At 32.6% G+C, this 16,211-nt stretch overlaps 3 protein-coding genes, 1 long non-coding RNA gene and 5 other non-coding genes across 9 annotated transcripts in view; 4 read left to right on the forward strand and 5 right to left on the reverse strand.

Annotated features, from left to right (window-relative positions):
• Positions 1-444: 444 nt before the first annotated feature.
• LOC116341992 (vesicle-associated membrane protein-associated protein B) lies at positions 445-5,263 on the reverse strand. The gene is made up of 7 exons (XM_031769448.1): positions 4,748-5,263; positions 1,922-2,074; positions 1,733-1,836; positions 1,572-1,665; positions 1,439-1,497; positions 1,267-1,362; positions 445-1,182 (listed from the first exon to the last, which is right to left on the reverse strand). The coding sequence occupies exons 1-7, from the start codon at positions 4,803-4,805 to the stop codon at positions 1,003-1,005; spliced, it is 744 nt and encodes a 247-aa protein (XP_031625308.1). The 5' UTR covers positions 4,806-5,263; the 3' UTR covers positions 445-1,002.
• Positions 5,264-6,270: 1,007 nt separating this feature from the next.
• On the reverse strand, positions 6,271-6,384 carry Trnal-caa. Its single transcript has 2 exons — positions 6,347-6,384; positions 6,271-6,316 (listed from the first exon to the last, which is right to left on the reverse strand). It is a non-coding gene; the product is annotated as a tRNA-Leu (tRNA).
• A 572-nt stretch (positions 6,385-6,956) lies between these two features.
• Positions 6,957-7,038, reverse strand: Trnal-uag. The gene has a single exon. It is a non-coding gene; the product is annotated as a tRNA-Leu (tRNA).
• Positions 7,039-7,732: 694 nt separating this feature from the next.
• LOC116341993 lies at positions 7,733-8,263 on the forward strand. Its single transcript, XR_004201218.1, has 3 exons — positions 7,733-7,809; positions 7,872-8,114; positions 8,171-8,263. It is a non-coding gene; the product is annotated as an uncharacterized LOC116341993 (long non-coding RNA).
• A 640-nt stretch (positions 8,264-8,903) lies between these two features.
• Positions 8,904-8,985, forward strand: Trnal-aag. The gene has a single exon. It is a non-coding gene; the product is annotated as a tRNA-Leu (tRNA).
• Positions 8,986-9,087: 102 nt separating this feature from the next.
• LOC116342045 (nose resistant to fluoxetine protein 6-like) lies at positions 9,088-11,416 on the reverse strand. Its single transcript, XM_031769520.1, has 9 exons — positions 11,214-11,416; positions 11,079-11,149; positions 10,805-10,989; positions 10,414-10,743; positions 10,156-10,349; positions 9,967-10,093; positions 9,711-9,900; positions 9,493-9,638; positions 9,088-9,418 (listed from the first exon to the last, which is right to left on the reverse strand). Exons 1-9 carry the CDS (start codon positions 11,264-11,266, stop codon positions 9,251-9,253), a joined length of 1,464 nt encoding a protein of 487 aa, XP_031625380.1. The 5' UTR covers positions 11,267-11,416; the 3' UTR covers positions 9,088-9,250.
• A 195-nt stretch (positions 11,417-11,611) lies between these two features.
• Positions 11,612-11,725, reverse strand: Trnal-caa. The gene is made up of 2 exons: positions 11,688-11,725; positions 11,612-11,657 (listed from the first exon to the last, which is right to left on the reverse strand). It is a non-coding gene; the product is annotated as a tRNA-Leu (tRNA).
• Positions 11,726-13,295: 1,570 nt separating this feature from the next.
• Positions 13,296-15,875, forward strand: LOC116342116. Its single transcript, XM_031769617.1, has 4 exons — positions 13,296-13,795; positions 15,115-15,261; positions 15,506-15,729; positions 15,837-15,875. Exons 1-4 carry the CDS (start codon positions 13,540-13,542, stop codon positions 15,840-15,842), a joined length of 633 nt encoding a protein of 210 aa, XP_031625477.1. The 5' UTR covers positions 13,296-13,539; the 3' UTR covers positions 15,843-15,875.
• Positions 15,876-16,175: 300 nt separating this feature from the next.
• Trnas-cga overlaps positions 16,176-16,211 on the forward strand; it is a 77-nt gene continuing 41 nt past the window's right edge. The window contains exon 1 of the tRNA in view: positions 16,176-16,211. This exon is cut by the window's right edge and continues 41 nt beyond it. This is a non-coding gene — a tRNA (tRNA-Ser).

The raw sequence follows: 16,211 nt of genomic DNA on the forward strand, positions 1-16,211 counted from the left end.
CCTTTGTTTTTAACAATGATTAATAATTTTTTAGTGTGTACATTTACAACACTCAACCAGATTTAAGCTGTCGCGTCTAATTAATGTGTGTTTCAATAATAAGATAATAAGTATGCGGTTCGTTATAAATCCATACAATTTGCGTCCCTTTGCATTAAATTCTTGTTTCAATGGAATTGCTGTTGTTGTTGTTCTTGTTTGTTTGTTTCTTTACCAGAAAAAAAAGTGTAAATAGAATTGCATTAGTTTTTTATATTTATTTTCACTTTCTCAGCACGCATTTTATTACATTTAAAATTTACGATAAGTATAGGAAATGCGAAGAATAGTATCTGTTTCATAATAATAAATCGTAAAAACTAACGAGTAAAAAAGAAAAAAAAAACGACTCTTTAACAAAAATCAATAAAATTGGAAATGGTCTAATGATAATAGCATTTGCAGTTGTTGTTTGTGTTATTTATTGAATGCAATGTCTAAATGTTTTTGTTTTGTTTTAAAAATATGCTTTTATGTCTCACTTTCGAAGTGGACGCGACAGTTGAAATCAATGCTTAATCTATTCTCATCTGAATGTAAATTCAAATTGTTCTTGTTTTATGTTTTTTGTTTCGTACACGGGTAAATCGTAATGCATAATTCGTTAATTTTGATGTTTTTCATGTGATTTTTTTTTCTTGTTGTTTTTTTTTTTAAATATTAATTTACTGAATCAGAATTTGAAATAGTCCCACAAAGCCGATTCTTAAGTTTAACTTATTCCATTCAATTTTTCATTTCAATTAAATTAATCGTTAAGTGTTGCATGTTCTAGTTTGCTTGTTTGTTTTTATGTTTTTTTTTTTTGTTTATATTTAGGGTTGGTTTGTTTCTTTTCTTTTCATTTTTTTCGTAACTTTTTTTTTGTTATAATTCTGTTTGTTTCTTTTTTTATTGATGGTTTGAATGTTTTGCGCCCGCAACATCAGTAGAAGTAGCAGCACCCCGATCGATTTCGTTGATTCAGAGCATAAATTTTCCTAAAATCCATCCGAAAAGAGCCATTGCAATGGCTATAGCAATGTACTTGATTGGTAGCTGTTGTTGAGCCAATTGTGGTGGTGAATATGGATTCTGGAAAGCAGCCGATGGTTCTTTCTTTGAATTCATATCGCTTAGCATACGTAATCGCAAAATTTCCTCCTGCAAAATAATGAAAATGAAAAAAAAAATCATAAGCCAATGCTATCGACAATATGGATGGATGGATGGCGAACAAGAACTTACTTTTAGTTGCATGTTTTCTTGCCGTAATTGACTTTCGCCATCGCGCAATTGTCGTACTTCAGCCGAAACCCGTGCTAGATCAGATGAATCGCGTGCCTGAACGCATTAAATAAAACGAGAGAAAAACTTAGAATCTCGGAAATTGAATACATACAAAGAGTTTTGTCTATACCTTATCATCGCCGGAGCTAGCATTTGCATCACTGCCGCCTGCCGTATTCTGATTTTCTTCTGCACAAATAAATAAATAAACGAAAAATAAAGATTTAAACTATGGAATTTTACCGTCGATCATTATTATTTACCTTCATTGGTCGGTTGTGGTCGATTATCATCCGGAAATTCAAAAACGCACCGCAATTTTGAATCCATCAAATCTTCCGATTTTACATCTTTCCACTGTAAACAATTTGAATGTAACACATCATGAATATGGCCAAATGCCGTAGAAACGAGCAATTCTTACCAATTGTTCCGCATTGAATTCACCTTCTGGAGCAACAAGACTTTGAACCATGAACTTATGTTTATTTTTTTCATTCGGATCAAAATCAAATGGTTGTAGGCAAACTAAAGACAATGCAAAAGTCAAAACATTACACGCATGTCACATGGTGTCTATACTAAAAAAAAACTAAATTAGTCCGATACTTACTTCCAACTTCTATAAAATTATTTGGCTCTAGCAATCCGGAATTTGGACGCACACAGTATCGTTTTGGGGCCGTTGTTTTGATTTTGAATAAAATTGGTTTATCAGTTGGATTTTTCAACAACATATGTGATGTTATGGCCTGATTGAATGGACCTGAAATTCATAAATATGTTTAGATTGAAACATCGTCTTTAATTGAGATTTTTTTTGCTCTCAGACAAATTGCCAATTATTTTAATTGAGATTCACTTTGATCGAATTTAAATCGATGTGAAAGAATCGCGTTCTCATGCATCTAAGGCGGATAATAAGACGTTTCAATCAATTTCTTAAGTGATTTATCTGTAATTACTTTGAACGATGCAGATAATGTGAAAATCTTAGCGGCGCCAAAAAGTTTCCACATTCTTATCACCCACTAGCAACACATTACATCAAGTATCTCACATGAAAATCAAATAAAGATATCATCGAATATTATTGACGGAAATGTCTGTGGGCACATAAAAAGAACTCTGTCTTTAATGGGTGCATTCTCTTTTGACCCACTTCGAATGGGTAATTCCGGCTTTTGGTCAATCCATTGAGTGGAAGAGTATAATGGTGGCACATTTATCGTTCGCTATTTTTTTATTTGCCTCAATTCCATAATATGTGCTTCGAAAATTTTCTTTCTTTAAATTTCATTACGTTCCGCATTTCGTAAAAATGAAACAGTCGATCGAAAACAATCAATATTGAATGGGAAAAAAGTGAGTTGGCATTTGTTTTCAAGTTTGCTTGCGTTTTATGTAAAATTGTGATATTTGGTGAAGCGTTGCAATGACGGTTCGTGTGAACAAATCAATAAAAATCATATTCCATCCAGCAATTAACTGAAATCGATTCATTCGATTTGAAATGAACACGAAACAAGTAATTTCGATTGAATGAATTGTTGTTATGTATACGCAGCAAACATGAATGAAAAACAACGGAATTTATGGCGTTTTTTAATGTTGTTTTTATGAATCATGTTTTTGAAAAATAAAAAAAAATTACTGAAATAATCGATTAATTAAAAAGCAACATTTACAGTCGTTCCGTATGGCACAACAACAATTTTGAAGGTTTTAATGTCAGTGAATTGGTTGTCTTGGGCGAAATGCGAGTACATTCTATGATTCTTTGCCGCTATTTATAAACAAAAATCACTGCAATAATCATAATTTCTACTTCACTAAACATATAATAAAATCATGATAATATTGCAAATGTTGAAGATGTGCGCACGGTGAAAGCGAAGCACACACACATACACTCATAAAATTCATTAGAAGCATTCGTTTCGGCTCGCACGAAGAGCAACGAGATTGAGAGCAAAACAAGTGTACGCGAATTCAAAATAGACGGAGGATGGAATGATGATTTAATAATTATATAAAAATCTAAACGTGTCGTTTGGAAGCAACCGCCGACGACACATATACATGTAATGTCTGTCAATATTTCATTCACAGTATGTGTATATGAGTATATGCGGTATAATGCGGTGAAATTGCTCTCGGTCATAGACAATTTTAAGTTGAAATATTTTCGAAATTATTCATTTTGTCTGCACATTGAAAATAAGTCGTCAATTTTGTCGCTTCAGTCTCGGATGCGTTTTGTCTTCACCTAATAGCGATTGTACACCGATTAAATGATATTGGACTGACGTATATATGCGATTTTATGTTCGAATTAGACAAATTAACGCAATGCAAACGTCGAATTAATCCAAAGAACGATAAAAATGCGCACTAAAAATCAATTTACACTGTAAATAACTTGAGGTTGGATGACGCATATGACAGTGCTACAGCACAATTCTAGTCATTTCTATTCGTCGCGGGGTTACTCTGGGCAGCAGTGGTTGAATCCGAAGCAATTCTAATTTAATTCAATTGCATTTTTAACGGATAATTTATATTCAATTCAACTTTTATAAATATATTAAATTGGAGCAAATCGCATTCACCGTACATTGTATGTGCGTGGATTGTTTTATCCGAATTTGCTAAACTGCACACCGAATGGGAGTGAATGCACAGTTTTTTTGTTGTTGCATATTTTCATATAATGAATAGAAATATTCTCGTTAGATAATTTGCATGTAAAGTAATTTGTAAGCGGCACGACTGTAGCGGTATGCGATTTAGTGTCAATTTGAAGTGAGTTCTCATTGCGTGCGTGTGTATGCGTGTGTTTGTGCGTGTGTAGCTATCTATGTGATTTAATACATAGAGATATAACGGCCAAAATTGTACATGCAGCGCTTTATTCGTTTTCAAGCGCAATAAAATACACAGTCACCAAGTCCGTGTGTGATCGAGACAGAATGAACGATATGGGTCACGCATTTGGCCAGAAAGGGATGCACACACATTCGCGTACATCCATTGAACTGAGCGCCACAAATATATGACGACAAAACAAAAATGAAATATTTCTCTCTAGCTTCTTTATTGTTTGTATTTTCAAGCAACGTCAAGTGTTTCCGCGGAATTACACATTTCATCGAAATATCATTCACGAATCAAATGTTAACACGCAGCAATTTCGCTTCTCATTTTCCACTTTTGGACGGAATTTTTTTTAATTTCATTATTTCCACGAACATGATCTGTGCTGTCACCAAAATAAGAATATGGATTGAAAAGAAGACGAAGAATTTTTTTTTCTCTGGCAAATGCAATAATTTCCCAACGACTGACACACATATTTCGTCGACTTTTTTTTTCTTTTATTTTATTTTTCTCATTTGTCAGCAATTTGTCTGAGTTCACGGCTATTAAATTCACTTACCACGAAATCTCAACTCATGTTCTGGCATAATAATAAGCAATTGCTCTTTCTTTTCCATTTTCTTAAAATTTTCGATGGCAATTGATGGTTAAAATGTAAATAAAAAAAATAGTTTTCGAATTTCTTTTTTTTGCTATCGCCGATGCGTTATGTGTCGTTGTAATAAAGAAGTACTTCGTTTGACTGCGAAATTTCTTCTTTTTCCCTCCGAAAGAATACTAAAAGGGCCTCACTGACTCTTTCTGTTCCTCTTAATTTCACTCAATCACACAAAATTCGCACTAATATCGTAATTTTGACAAATTAAAAATAAAATCCATACACTTGTGCTGGCTTGACGACAACGATGTTTTTTTTCTCACTGTGTCTACTTTTACAAGAATATTTTTTTTTTCTTTTTTGCCCCTATTACAGAATGAGCGTATGATTCTTATTTGGCAAATGATGAATACTGTGTGTATGTGAAAATGAGCACGAACGAAAAGTAAAATCGAGCAACGATGAATTGCACAGAAAATCATGTACACACACAAATATTTCATGTAAACGCATGCGTCATGTTTTCAACATGGAAGTACGAAGTATTTTGAGCTAAACAAATAAACTAGTGTTGTCTGATGCCAGTCCGATTTCAAATTATTGTTCACAAATAATTGAGTTTCGGTCGATTTTTTTTGTGTTCGAATAATTTCATGTTGATTTAGTTTTTTTCATATTCGATAAATTTAGCTTTTGTGTTTCATTAAATTACTTTTGATGCAAACAATTGAATCTGAATTCAGTTTTGAAATAACGTTCACAAAACAGAATGACGTTTTACACTTTGGATTTCCAGACTGAGCTCAATTGATAAAGTGACAGACGAACTTAGCCCAAATTTGTTCGATGTTGTCGAATGTATTTTTCCGTTTATAAATACATGAGCCAAACATTTTTTAACACTTTTTTGTTTTCAATCAAATGTGCATAAAATTACATTTTTGTTCACTATGAAATTGAATATAAAATAAGATGTTCGCTACGACATTAAACAACAATGCTGATGTAATAACTACCACGAAATTACACCTTTTTTGCATTCATATATTCTTGAATATGACTAATTCAATTTCATGTAAAATCTCATTTCATTTTGTTATGAAATTGTGTAACACACTTTGGCTGGATGGGTTTGATTTTGATAATCGAGTTCATTCTATTCAAAAGAGAAAAAAATGTATATATTCTGACGAGAGCAATTGGTGAATCATTGAACTATAATTCATTTTCTCTGTGTCAACATGTTTCGAAATTCCTTCTTATCGCATATTCTGTAAAAAATGGATCTATTTTCGTTCTGCTATCAATTAAAAGCCCAATGAAAACATTGAAAATTAAAAAAATATGCCTCCATTGCCCATTTAATAATGCTCGAGATTCTATTTTTTCGTATACATGATCACATTTAAAGAAAATATTTTTTTACAAAAAAAATTGAAAAAAAAAAAAAAAATAAAAAGAAAAAAGTCGAAATAAAAAAAAATTGTCAGAAGGGAGATTCGAACTCCCGCCCACAGAAGTGGACCAGAAAACTCATTTTGCATGAGCAAGAGTATTATTCTTGAGTCTGGCGCCTTAGACCGCTCGGCCATCCTGACATATGAATGTTAGGTGGTTCATTGATTACGCACAGTTGCAAATTCATTAACCGTTGATATTCGATGACATAACTACAATGAGATAGCTAATAGAAACATACTGATTTTGTGGTGGCATCGGGTTTAAATTCTTTAATTGTAAACCATATATGAAAATGCCACGACTGCATACAAATTGATATTTTTGAAATGATTATAAATCAAATGGAGTGCAATACTCTTCATACACATTTTGTCTTTTAATTTGAATTCAATTTGAATTTAATTTGAAAACAATATTTTAATTACTAAAGATTTATTTAACTAAATGAGTCTTGTGTTGTTTTTAACTAAAAGAGTACGCCGGCAGAAAAGTTCCAATCAAATGTTAATGCTTCGTGAATTTCTACCTAAAAAAAACTCAGTATGTTTACCTACTGAAAACCTAAATTGTTCTTTTTACCTAATGCAAATAAGCAGGCAAAATTTAAAAATAATATACAAAAATCTAATGAAGCACTTTTTCGAACGAATAAAAAAATAGTGGTGAAATTGTTATAAAAAAAGAAAAATTGAATTAGCAAAAAACATATTGGCAACGGCGAGATTCGAACTCGCGCCTCCGAGGAGACTGGTGCCTAAAACCAGCGCCTTAGACCGCTCGGCCACGTTACCCCGTGCTTGTTGCGGTACTCAGAACTATGAAGAGAAGATCATTTTTGCATTTTATACGTATTTGGCACGAATGATTAAAAAGTTAACAGAGTAAATCAACACATTTTCGATAGCAACAAGATAAGGGATACAATATCGACATGCATTCCTATAATGTATTTTAATCATCAATTACCATAACCAATTTTCACACAGTTTTCAACTCTCAAAACATATGTTCAATCTTGTAAACAAAATACACCCATTATTTTCGTAATTATAATTAAATTTTTAGCAAAATTGTTCGCTTTTAATAGCAGCTTTTATTTCTTAACAAAATACAATTTTGATGAGTGAAAATGTTGAAACGAAACTTCATCATGTTCATATTTTGTGGAATTTTTATTGCGAGCATATTGAAAGCAGCACCGAATAAAAACCAGGATGGATGTAATTTTCTTAGTATTTTCTCCAAATTGAAAAAAAGGAGAAAGCATTGATGGTTTTTCAAGCAAAAGACAAAAATTGTGATAAAAATTATACCCAAATTAAGGTACAAAGAATCAGTAGATTTTATGGAGGAATTTTATATGAAATTTTATATCGAATACGTTTATTTTTCATAAATTAATAGTTTTGATTTAAAAATGATGGAATTCGATAGGTACAGCTGGGAAGGAAAGGATGATAGGAATTTCAAGACCTATATGGTTGGCGGAACTATTACATGGAATGTCTGTCGCCTGTTTTAAAGAAGGATCAAAAGAGATTATTGGTTTAAGCATACTATATGTAAGTGAGAAGATTGGATTTAATAATGAAAAAATTATATGAAATGATTTTTTGATTTGAAGAAAAAAATCAAGCTTCCTTGGAATCCGAGTTCTCAATTGACTTATGGATTTAATGTGTTTCAACATTACGGAGTTAGTGAATACTCAAGAGGCAATGGTATGGCAACGGATTATCGGGCAAGCGGAGTTGGGAAGAAGCTTGTTGAGTGTCGAGAGGTAGTTCGGCACATCGAGTGCATTTACCTCCAAATATTCAATTAAAATAGCTGATGATTGCGGATTTGAGGAAAATATAAACAAAGGGTAATACAAGCCAATTTTTTAATATGGTTTATTAGAATCTTTTTGATCATTTTCAGTTCTTCTCATGGTGGTTATAAACATTTCTCAATTTTGAAATCGAAGCGGTATAATTTCACGTTCAATACAAGACTATACATTTTATCGGTGCATTTGGAATATTTTTCAAACTTAATATATGTCTTTTTAGCTTGACTTACATTCTTACTTTGCTCATTTTTTACATATTTCAGTAGAATCATTTCAAAAAATACAGCAAAATGTTTCATTTATGATAAATAATATAAAACCCAGAGAACAGCTTTCCTAGATCTGAAAATTGCTTACGAAAAAGAATTTGTGCGACTTAAACTTTAATTCGTAATGTCATTTTTTAAAAAAATACCATTTTTATCTATAAAAACGAAAGAAGTGTGATAACAATCGATTTTTACTTTCATAAATATTTATTTCGTCTAATTCACTTAAATATAGCGATGAACATGGATATCACGTTTACATCATCTTTTTTGCTCAAGCAATTAGATTTTCTTTCAACATGTTAATGAATTGTTTTGATATAAGTAATATTACTGCATCGACAATTGTATCGTTGTTCCATACAAAAGTTTAAATCTCAAGGTCGTTCTGTTTCTTATTTGCATTCACCTTATCAGAACCCATATAAACGTGCTTATATCACCGTGTGTGTATACGATATATCATATCATTATATTTAAGATGTATATGTGTATTGTGTATTTTTAGAAATGGATTGCTTTTTCATGGTTCTGAGTACTCAAACAAGCACGGGGTAACGTGGCCGAGCGGTCTAAGGCGCTGGTTTAAGGCACCAGTCTCTTCGGAGGCGCGAGTTCGAATCTCGCCGTTGCCAATATATTTTTTCAAAAAAAAAAAACTCTTTATTTTTTTACCCAATTTCATTGCATTTTTTTTTTCTTTTTAAATTAAAATTAATACAAATTAAGTACAATGGTTAATGATTTTTCGATTGTGACAGAGGTCAAACAGAATTCATTTCACAGAGAAAAATTTGTGAAATTTTGTTTTGGAATGTATTACATGAAATTCGCTATATTTTTATCAATTAAATTAAATTAAATTATAGGAAATTATTTCTAAATTGGTAGTAAATAAGTCTAGTTATCTTTGTTGCTGATTGTGAACTCTTTTTCGTTGTTGTTCGTTATCACTGTTGGTTTTTTCTTATCAAATATATATTTCTTGATGTTTTGGAAGGGCGTATCAAACAGCAAAGTAAGGATAACAGATACCGCAATTATGAATAATATTTCATAGATGTTGCCCTATTTCGAATGACAAAAAGATCGAAAAGTTAAAGTGATGCCACAATAATAAAAGTTAAAAATTTAAAAATTACATTTGTTGTGATAAAATTATAGAATCCCGAGTGTTTGGTTGTGCCAACATTGTAAAAGAATATTGGAAACTGTGTCAAATATATGGCATACGCGAGACGTGTTGTAACCAAGAACAGTCGACAAGACAGAATTTCGCTAATAAAAGCTGAAACGGAGGATTAGGAAAATTTTTAAATATCACATTTCGAAAAATGAATAATATGAAAACCGTGATTACATGAATATCCAATGTGGGTGGTGAAAATGATCCATGCAAAAATGGTGCACCACGACATAGGACTGAATGCAGCATAAAAGGCGGCATCGTACGGATTGTATTTGTAGTTCATATTCCCCATTTTGGCCGGTCCAATCAATACAATCGACAACATCAAAATGCTTATCGACCATCCATAAATTAATTGACTCTAAAGAATACAAAACCATTTGAAATTAAAAAAACCATTTAAAACGTCATCATTTCAATCACTTACCTTGGATAGTTTAACATGTTTATACATTCGCATTGCATAGCCTACGAAAATGCCAAAAATATAAATGGTGGCTCTATGAAGAGGCATACTATACATCAAATCGGCCGTTCGGAATAGTTGCTTTATACTGAAACCATACATAATATTCCTTTAAAAAATCATCTCTGGTAATTCAAGTGAATAACTTACGATGCACCGAAGTATACATAATTCGAAAGTTGATGTGCAATGGTCACATAAAATCTGGCACCAGTGCTGAACACAGCCACAGAAAGTAGACCGATTGATCCCATTTTTGGCCATTTCCACAAAATCAAAATTAAAATCGGCGACAATACAAAGAGTTGCGTATCAATTCCAAGATGATGTGTATGAGTTAAACACTTTGAACACAAAAGCATAAAAATGATTAAAAAGTTGTCAACGCTTGAGAATAAAATTCATTACCATTTTCCCGAATCCAAAGTAATTGTGTACGAAAAGGAAATTTTTCCACCAATTTTCTTTGCAAATGTCAGCATGTTGTTCGACCACCAAATTCCACTGTGGCCCAGCTCCAAGTTCTGGCAGAATGAATGTGCAGAACAAAATAAGAGCACCAAGTGTCGGAACAATACGGAGAAAACGACTGAAGTACTCTTGTCCGATGCGCGGTGATTGATTATTTTTCAAACGACCAATGATTGCGTACGATGTCAACAAGCCACTCAACATTATAAAAGCATCTGTATAAATGGCTGCCGCTCTTGCAATCACCGATATGTATTCACCAATTTGCTAGAAAAGGTTAAAAGTCTCCGATTTATTAAGGAAATTGAACAATGAACAAGATACGTACCTCTATCATTTGTGTTTGATTCGTGTGCGGATTGTAGAAGACTGCCATTGATTTATGCGAGATTAAAAGTAGTCCAGCATTAATGAATCGTATGCCATGAATGGTGCTCACATCACTTGGACTTCGATCCAAACTGAACAATGCTTTTGAATTTTTCCACAAAGAAAACGACACCAGCAACTCATCTAATGAAAAAAAGAAGAGATTATTTTGACACCAATTTAAGTCAACATATCGAGTATGAACAGTGAAACTAATATGGTAACATTTCTACTTGGATTGGAGTGTAAGAGATCGATTATGGTTGATGCTGCGGCTATCGCCAATATCGATGCAAAGAAAATGCTGAAAAAATGTAAAGAGAAAAATATTGAAGATGATGGAATGTATTTTTTGAGATCTAACTTACATGGTGAGTTTAGTGTTTTGACTCCAATTCCGTTCTTTCTTAATTTGACACATTTTATTCTCGACACGAAGTTGATACTCAATCGATGTACCACTCACAAATTCCTTCAAATATTCATTTAACGAGTGCTGAACGTCAAGGTTGGTACATGTTGACGGAACACATAAAGCGTAATTGATGATTGAGAGACGCGGCACACGGTGACCAGGCTGAATAATCAAATATTTTTCGATTAACGCTTCAATAAAAATTACATTTTTGGTTTTTTTTATAAACTTATGTCCGTTTCGCAAGCATAAAAATCTTTTTTGTTAAATAGATTTATTTAAAAAAAAAAAACAATGATTTAAAAGTCTGTTTAATGAAATGAGAAAAAATTTGAAAAAAAAAAAAAAATTTGTCAGAAGGGAGATTCGAACTCCCGCCCACAGAAGTGGACCAGAAGACTCATTTTGCATGAGCAAGAGTATTATTCTTGAGTCTGGCGCCTTAGACCGCTCGGCCATCCTGACATATGAATGTTTTACGATTCAGAACGACGTTGTGACACTGTAAAACTACTCAATGATCATTTTCACTTAGTATAAGAGCACCTGGTGTGACTACATGCACCATGGAGTGTGAAAACCTCAATTATATCACTCATTACATGCATCGAGTTTATTTTTGTAACAAGCGGACGAGCAACAATTGTTATATCGTAAAAATATTTGCGGTCTTTAACTTTTCAAATACCTACAAGGTTTAAAAGAGTAAAAAAAAATCATAAATAGCAAATGAAATGTGTATATTCTATAGAAATTTTATACAGTAAGTAATTTCACTGCCTTTTTGTACGAATATGTTTTGATTTTGATGTGCAACCAAAAAAATTTATGCGAAAAACAGATATTAGGTGAGTTTTCATTTATCTTGTGGTTTGAACTAAATTTTCAGTTTTTTATCGACGAATCCGATGATAAGTACTTTTTTTTCACTTAAATGAATTTGAGTGGAAATCTCAACGATTTCAACTCATTTTGAGTAAAAAATTATTTACAGTGTGCATTCGGAAAGAGATCAAAACAACCGATTGAATTCCACTCGAAATTTAAATTAAATGCTCTAATCACGAATTGTTTTGATCAAGATTCGTTGATGTACTTGAACACAACGAAAAATGATGACTTACGATGTTAATTGTTACACGTTAGCAATTGACTAATTATTGTACGAACATATCATGAAAATTCAAATGATTTTAGGGCAGGTTGTAGTTGCTAAAGCAGCCAATGTCTAAGTATAGTCAATTACTTGGAACACTTGCACTTTTCACAGCGTAAACGATTAGCACACATTGCATTTAGGTGTGGAGTTTTGCCTCAATTGCGTCTTTGTTCATGGACTAATATTCAAATGACATTTTTGCGAGAAACACGCCCGCCTCACATATCTCAATGCAATTGATGCTCTTTGTTCCATTGCATGTTTGAATTCTAATAATAAATATTGACATGTTATCATCCAATTTGAATTGGAATTTATGTGTAAGAGTAATCAATTTCTTTACGTGGCTTATCCCATGATTCATGGCTCATGAATCATCGTGAAAATTAAGATGACATTAAAGAGACTTCAGAAAAATGCTATTCACGTAGGAATAGTTAATCAGTTCAATCTTGTTTGGAATCCACCCGTGACTGGCACACATGATGACCGACGGTTGAAGATACTCACAAGACAAAACAAACGGCGTTGACCTTGACTTTGTTCGAATGTGTTGTATGAATTTATTTTCAATTGCCTTGAGCCGGAAAATCGTTGTATACTACTCTGTTCCGCTCCAATCGAAAAAAAAATGCTGCCGATTCAATGCACTGGAATCGCATTCGCATTGGTATTTAATGAAGAGTGTGTAAAACACGGTGAAAAACCACGACGTCAATTACCGCAATTTAAGCGAATATTTTCTTCGAATATTAATGTTTACAAAACAAGCGAGAATTATGTAAATCACAACATGAAAATGATTCGTTGACAATGGTGTTTGTTTGTGCGCGATCACAACAATTTCATACATTCAAAGTGGGGTGGTGTCTCAAACAAACAACACGACACTTTGCGCATTCGTGAATTTAACGTCTTCATTATTAGTCGATTTATTCAGCAATTTTTTTTTTCACATCTTTAGTTTTAGTTTTGAAACTGTAGATTGATAAAAAAAAACAGCAAACGCTCTAGTTTATATTCAAAAATCAAACAAATTATTAGATTTGAAATTGTTTGCAACGATAGAAAACAGGATATGAAATAACTTCCGTGAAAATTTAATTGTGATTTTAATAAAATGAAATTTTTCTCTAAAATTGGATTGGTTTTTATGTGCTTTGTGTCTACGCTTCATGCTAGTAATTCGGTGGATTTGACAAAATGTGTCCGTGATATTGGAAATTGTGAAAGATTCTCTTTTCGTCGCATCCAACAAAATGTAACAAGTGTGAATAATTCATCGGATTCAAAGCACGCGAAATCTGAAGCGCTGAAAGATCTTGGCAATATTGAGAATAAAATTGTTGTGGAGCAATCACACATTCAGGAAAATGGTAATTGTTCCATCCGTGTAATCGTGTAAATTGTCCAATAAATTCTCCATTTCTTGAACACATACTTAAATGCCAGCCATTTTAACTTGAATCATTTATGAAAAAGTGAAGAATTATGCACAGATTTTTTTAAAATTTTGATTGAGTCGCAAGTAGTGACAATTTGTTCGGGAAAATCATTGAATGTTCGGTGACAATGTAATTTATGTGAATTTATTCAGCTAGTACGAAACTTCCGCGTTCGTATGTGTATCGTATACGATAAAATTCGGCCAATTTATGCACTTTCGATTTTCTATTACACTTCAATTTCTTTTGGCACATACAATGTGCTTTGATACGACATTATTTGTCGTTCACAGGTGCATAAATGGAATATTACGCAACCTCAAATATGAAATCATGATTTAATTGATTTTTTTCTTTTTTCATTTCGTCACATCAGCAATTTCATTCGAATTGGTAATTGGCAACAGAATTTTCGTTAAAACACAAAGCAAGCATGTTTCGTCTACTACTACTATTGGCTACTGTATGGTTTTGGCCGTGCGATATATCACGATGGTCAAAAACATATCCATGGAATATCAATCAGTATCGTTTTGCTGGCAACACATGATATTTTTTTTATGCGCAACCAAATTTCAAACACTGAACATGACACACATATCTAATTAATTGCCGTATGATCGACTCAATGTGCACCGCTGTTCTGAAAATCATCGTCATTTTCATCTCTCTCTTGTTTCCCAAAGAAATGTCTCACCCACATCACCATTATTTCGAATTTATATCAAAAAAATTGCACGTATTTTGCCAAAAATTACAATGAGGAACTGAATGTTAATCAAAATATGACAATTTTCAATCAATTTCATAAGGGATTTTGTAGTTTGAATATTGCGAAACAATATGACTTATATAAATCAGAAATACCTTACTATAGACTCAATTGATATTCAATCATCATATCGATTGATGAATGAACGCTGATCACATAAATCATTGCGTTTTATGCAGTTACCGCGTAATAAATGGATTTATTGACAGCATTGTGGATTTTCAAAATGATGCCATTTATTTGTATTTCGAATTAAAAAAAAAATAAGCATTTAGGTAACCGAAATACATTTTGATAGCAAATTAAATACATTGTCATTTGATAAATTGATCACCGCATTAGATGCATTCAATCATTAGTATTCCGTTTATAGACAATTCCTTTGAATGAAAAATGCTCAACTGCTTTACTGAAAATGGATTCTCTGTGTTGTTAAATGCATTTTAAGTGAGCTATTAATTCTTTTGTTTCTTTTCAGTTTATTTAGAAAACATAGGCAGCAAATTGTTGCGACTTACTCCTGCATTCAATCCGTCACGTAGCGAGAATACGTCAACTGCATGTAAAATTCACACCAGACAATTTTTTAATGCACTCAACCGTCTTGATTTGTGGGCATTCCAAAGTAATTACGACTCTTTTTTTTCTCTTCTAAATAATAAAATACACTTTCGATACTACCTCAAATTACATAGAACATATTGATGCAATCAATCTAGTTAACAGTGGTAATGCGTGGAAGGTCATCATTTTTTTTTACTAAATTGTGACTTTTTGTACTTATTATCATAACGCTGTGGCTTTTCTTTTTTTCCAATCGATTTTTCTGTGTTTAATAAACATTAATATTTTTGCTTAATTTCCCAAAGTGCACGATGCGTCGGCCAAAATCCCGTCGGGCATTTTAAGTGGAAACATCAATCAATTGGGCGATTTCGATCAGTGTTTAAATGTGATGGCACCAAACAATGAATTCAGCGGAAAATATTGTTTGGCATACGTTCAAATATCCGTGCCCGACTATTTACCGAACATGAAAAAACTTCGCAAATTGGTACATGCACACGATGCATTCGTGAATGACTTCGATGATGTAAGTATTTATGACTTTTTGTGTGCGTGTTTTATTTTTGTTTTTGTTTTCAATCCAATTATGGTCAAGCTTAAAAAGTTTATTTTTATAAAAAATTCACTCAAAAGGTCTAATGTGGATGTTTTTAATTTGCCAAGTGAGCTGTGTTTCGCTTTGTGAGATAGAACTGTGAGAGAAAATATGTGACATGATTTTTATATCAATTTCGAATTGATTCAGAACGATTGAAAATGCTGTCGACATTTGAAATAGCTCAGATTGATAATGTTTGTTGTGACAGAAGACTGATTAGTAATAATTTGGTGCATGAAGTAGACGCATGTTACTGCCCACATTGAGTTGTTTTTATTGTTTCACGTGCTCAGTGCTTGCGATAGACAGTGAAAATTCTATTTGAGTGATATTGTAGTGTCACAACATCGTTCTGAATCGTAAAACATTCATATGTCAGGATGGCCGAGCGGTCTAAGGCGCCAGACTCA

Source organism: Contarinia nasturtii, unplaced genomic scaffold, assembly GCF_009176525.2.
Source record: "Contarinia nasturtii isolate CC-2019 unplaced genomic scaffold, AAFC_CNas_1.1 Cnas_scaffold_810, whole genome shotgun sequence".
NCBI classification, from domain to species: Eukaryota; Metazoa; Arthropoda; class Insecta; order Diptera; family Cecidomyiidae; genus Contarinia; species Contarinia nasturtii.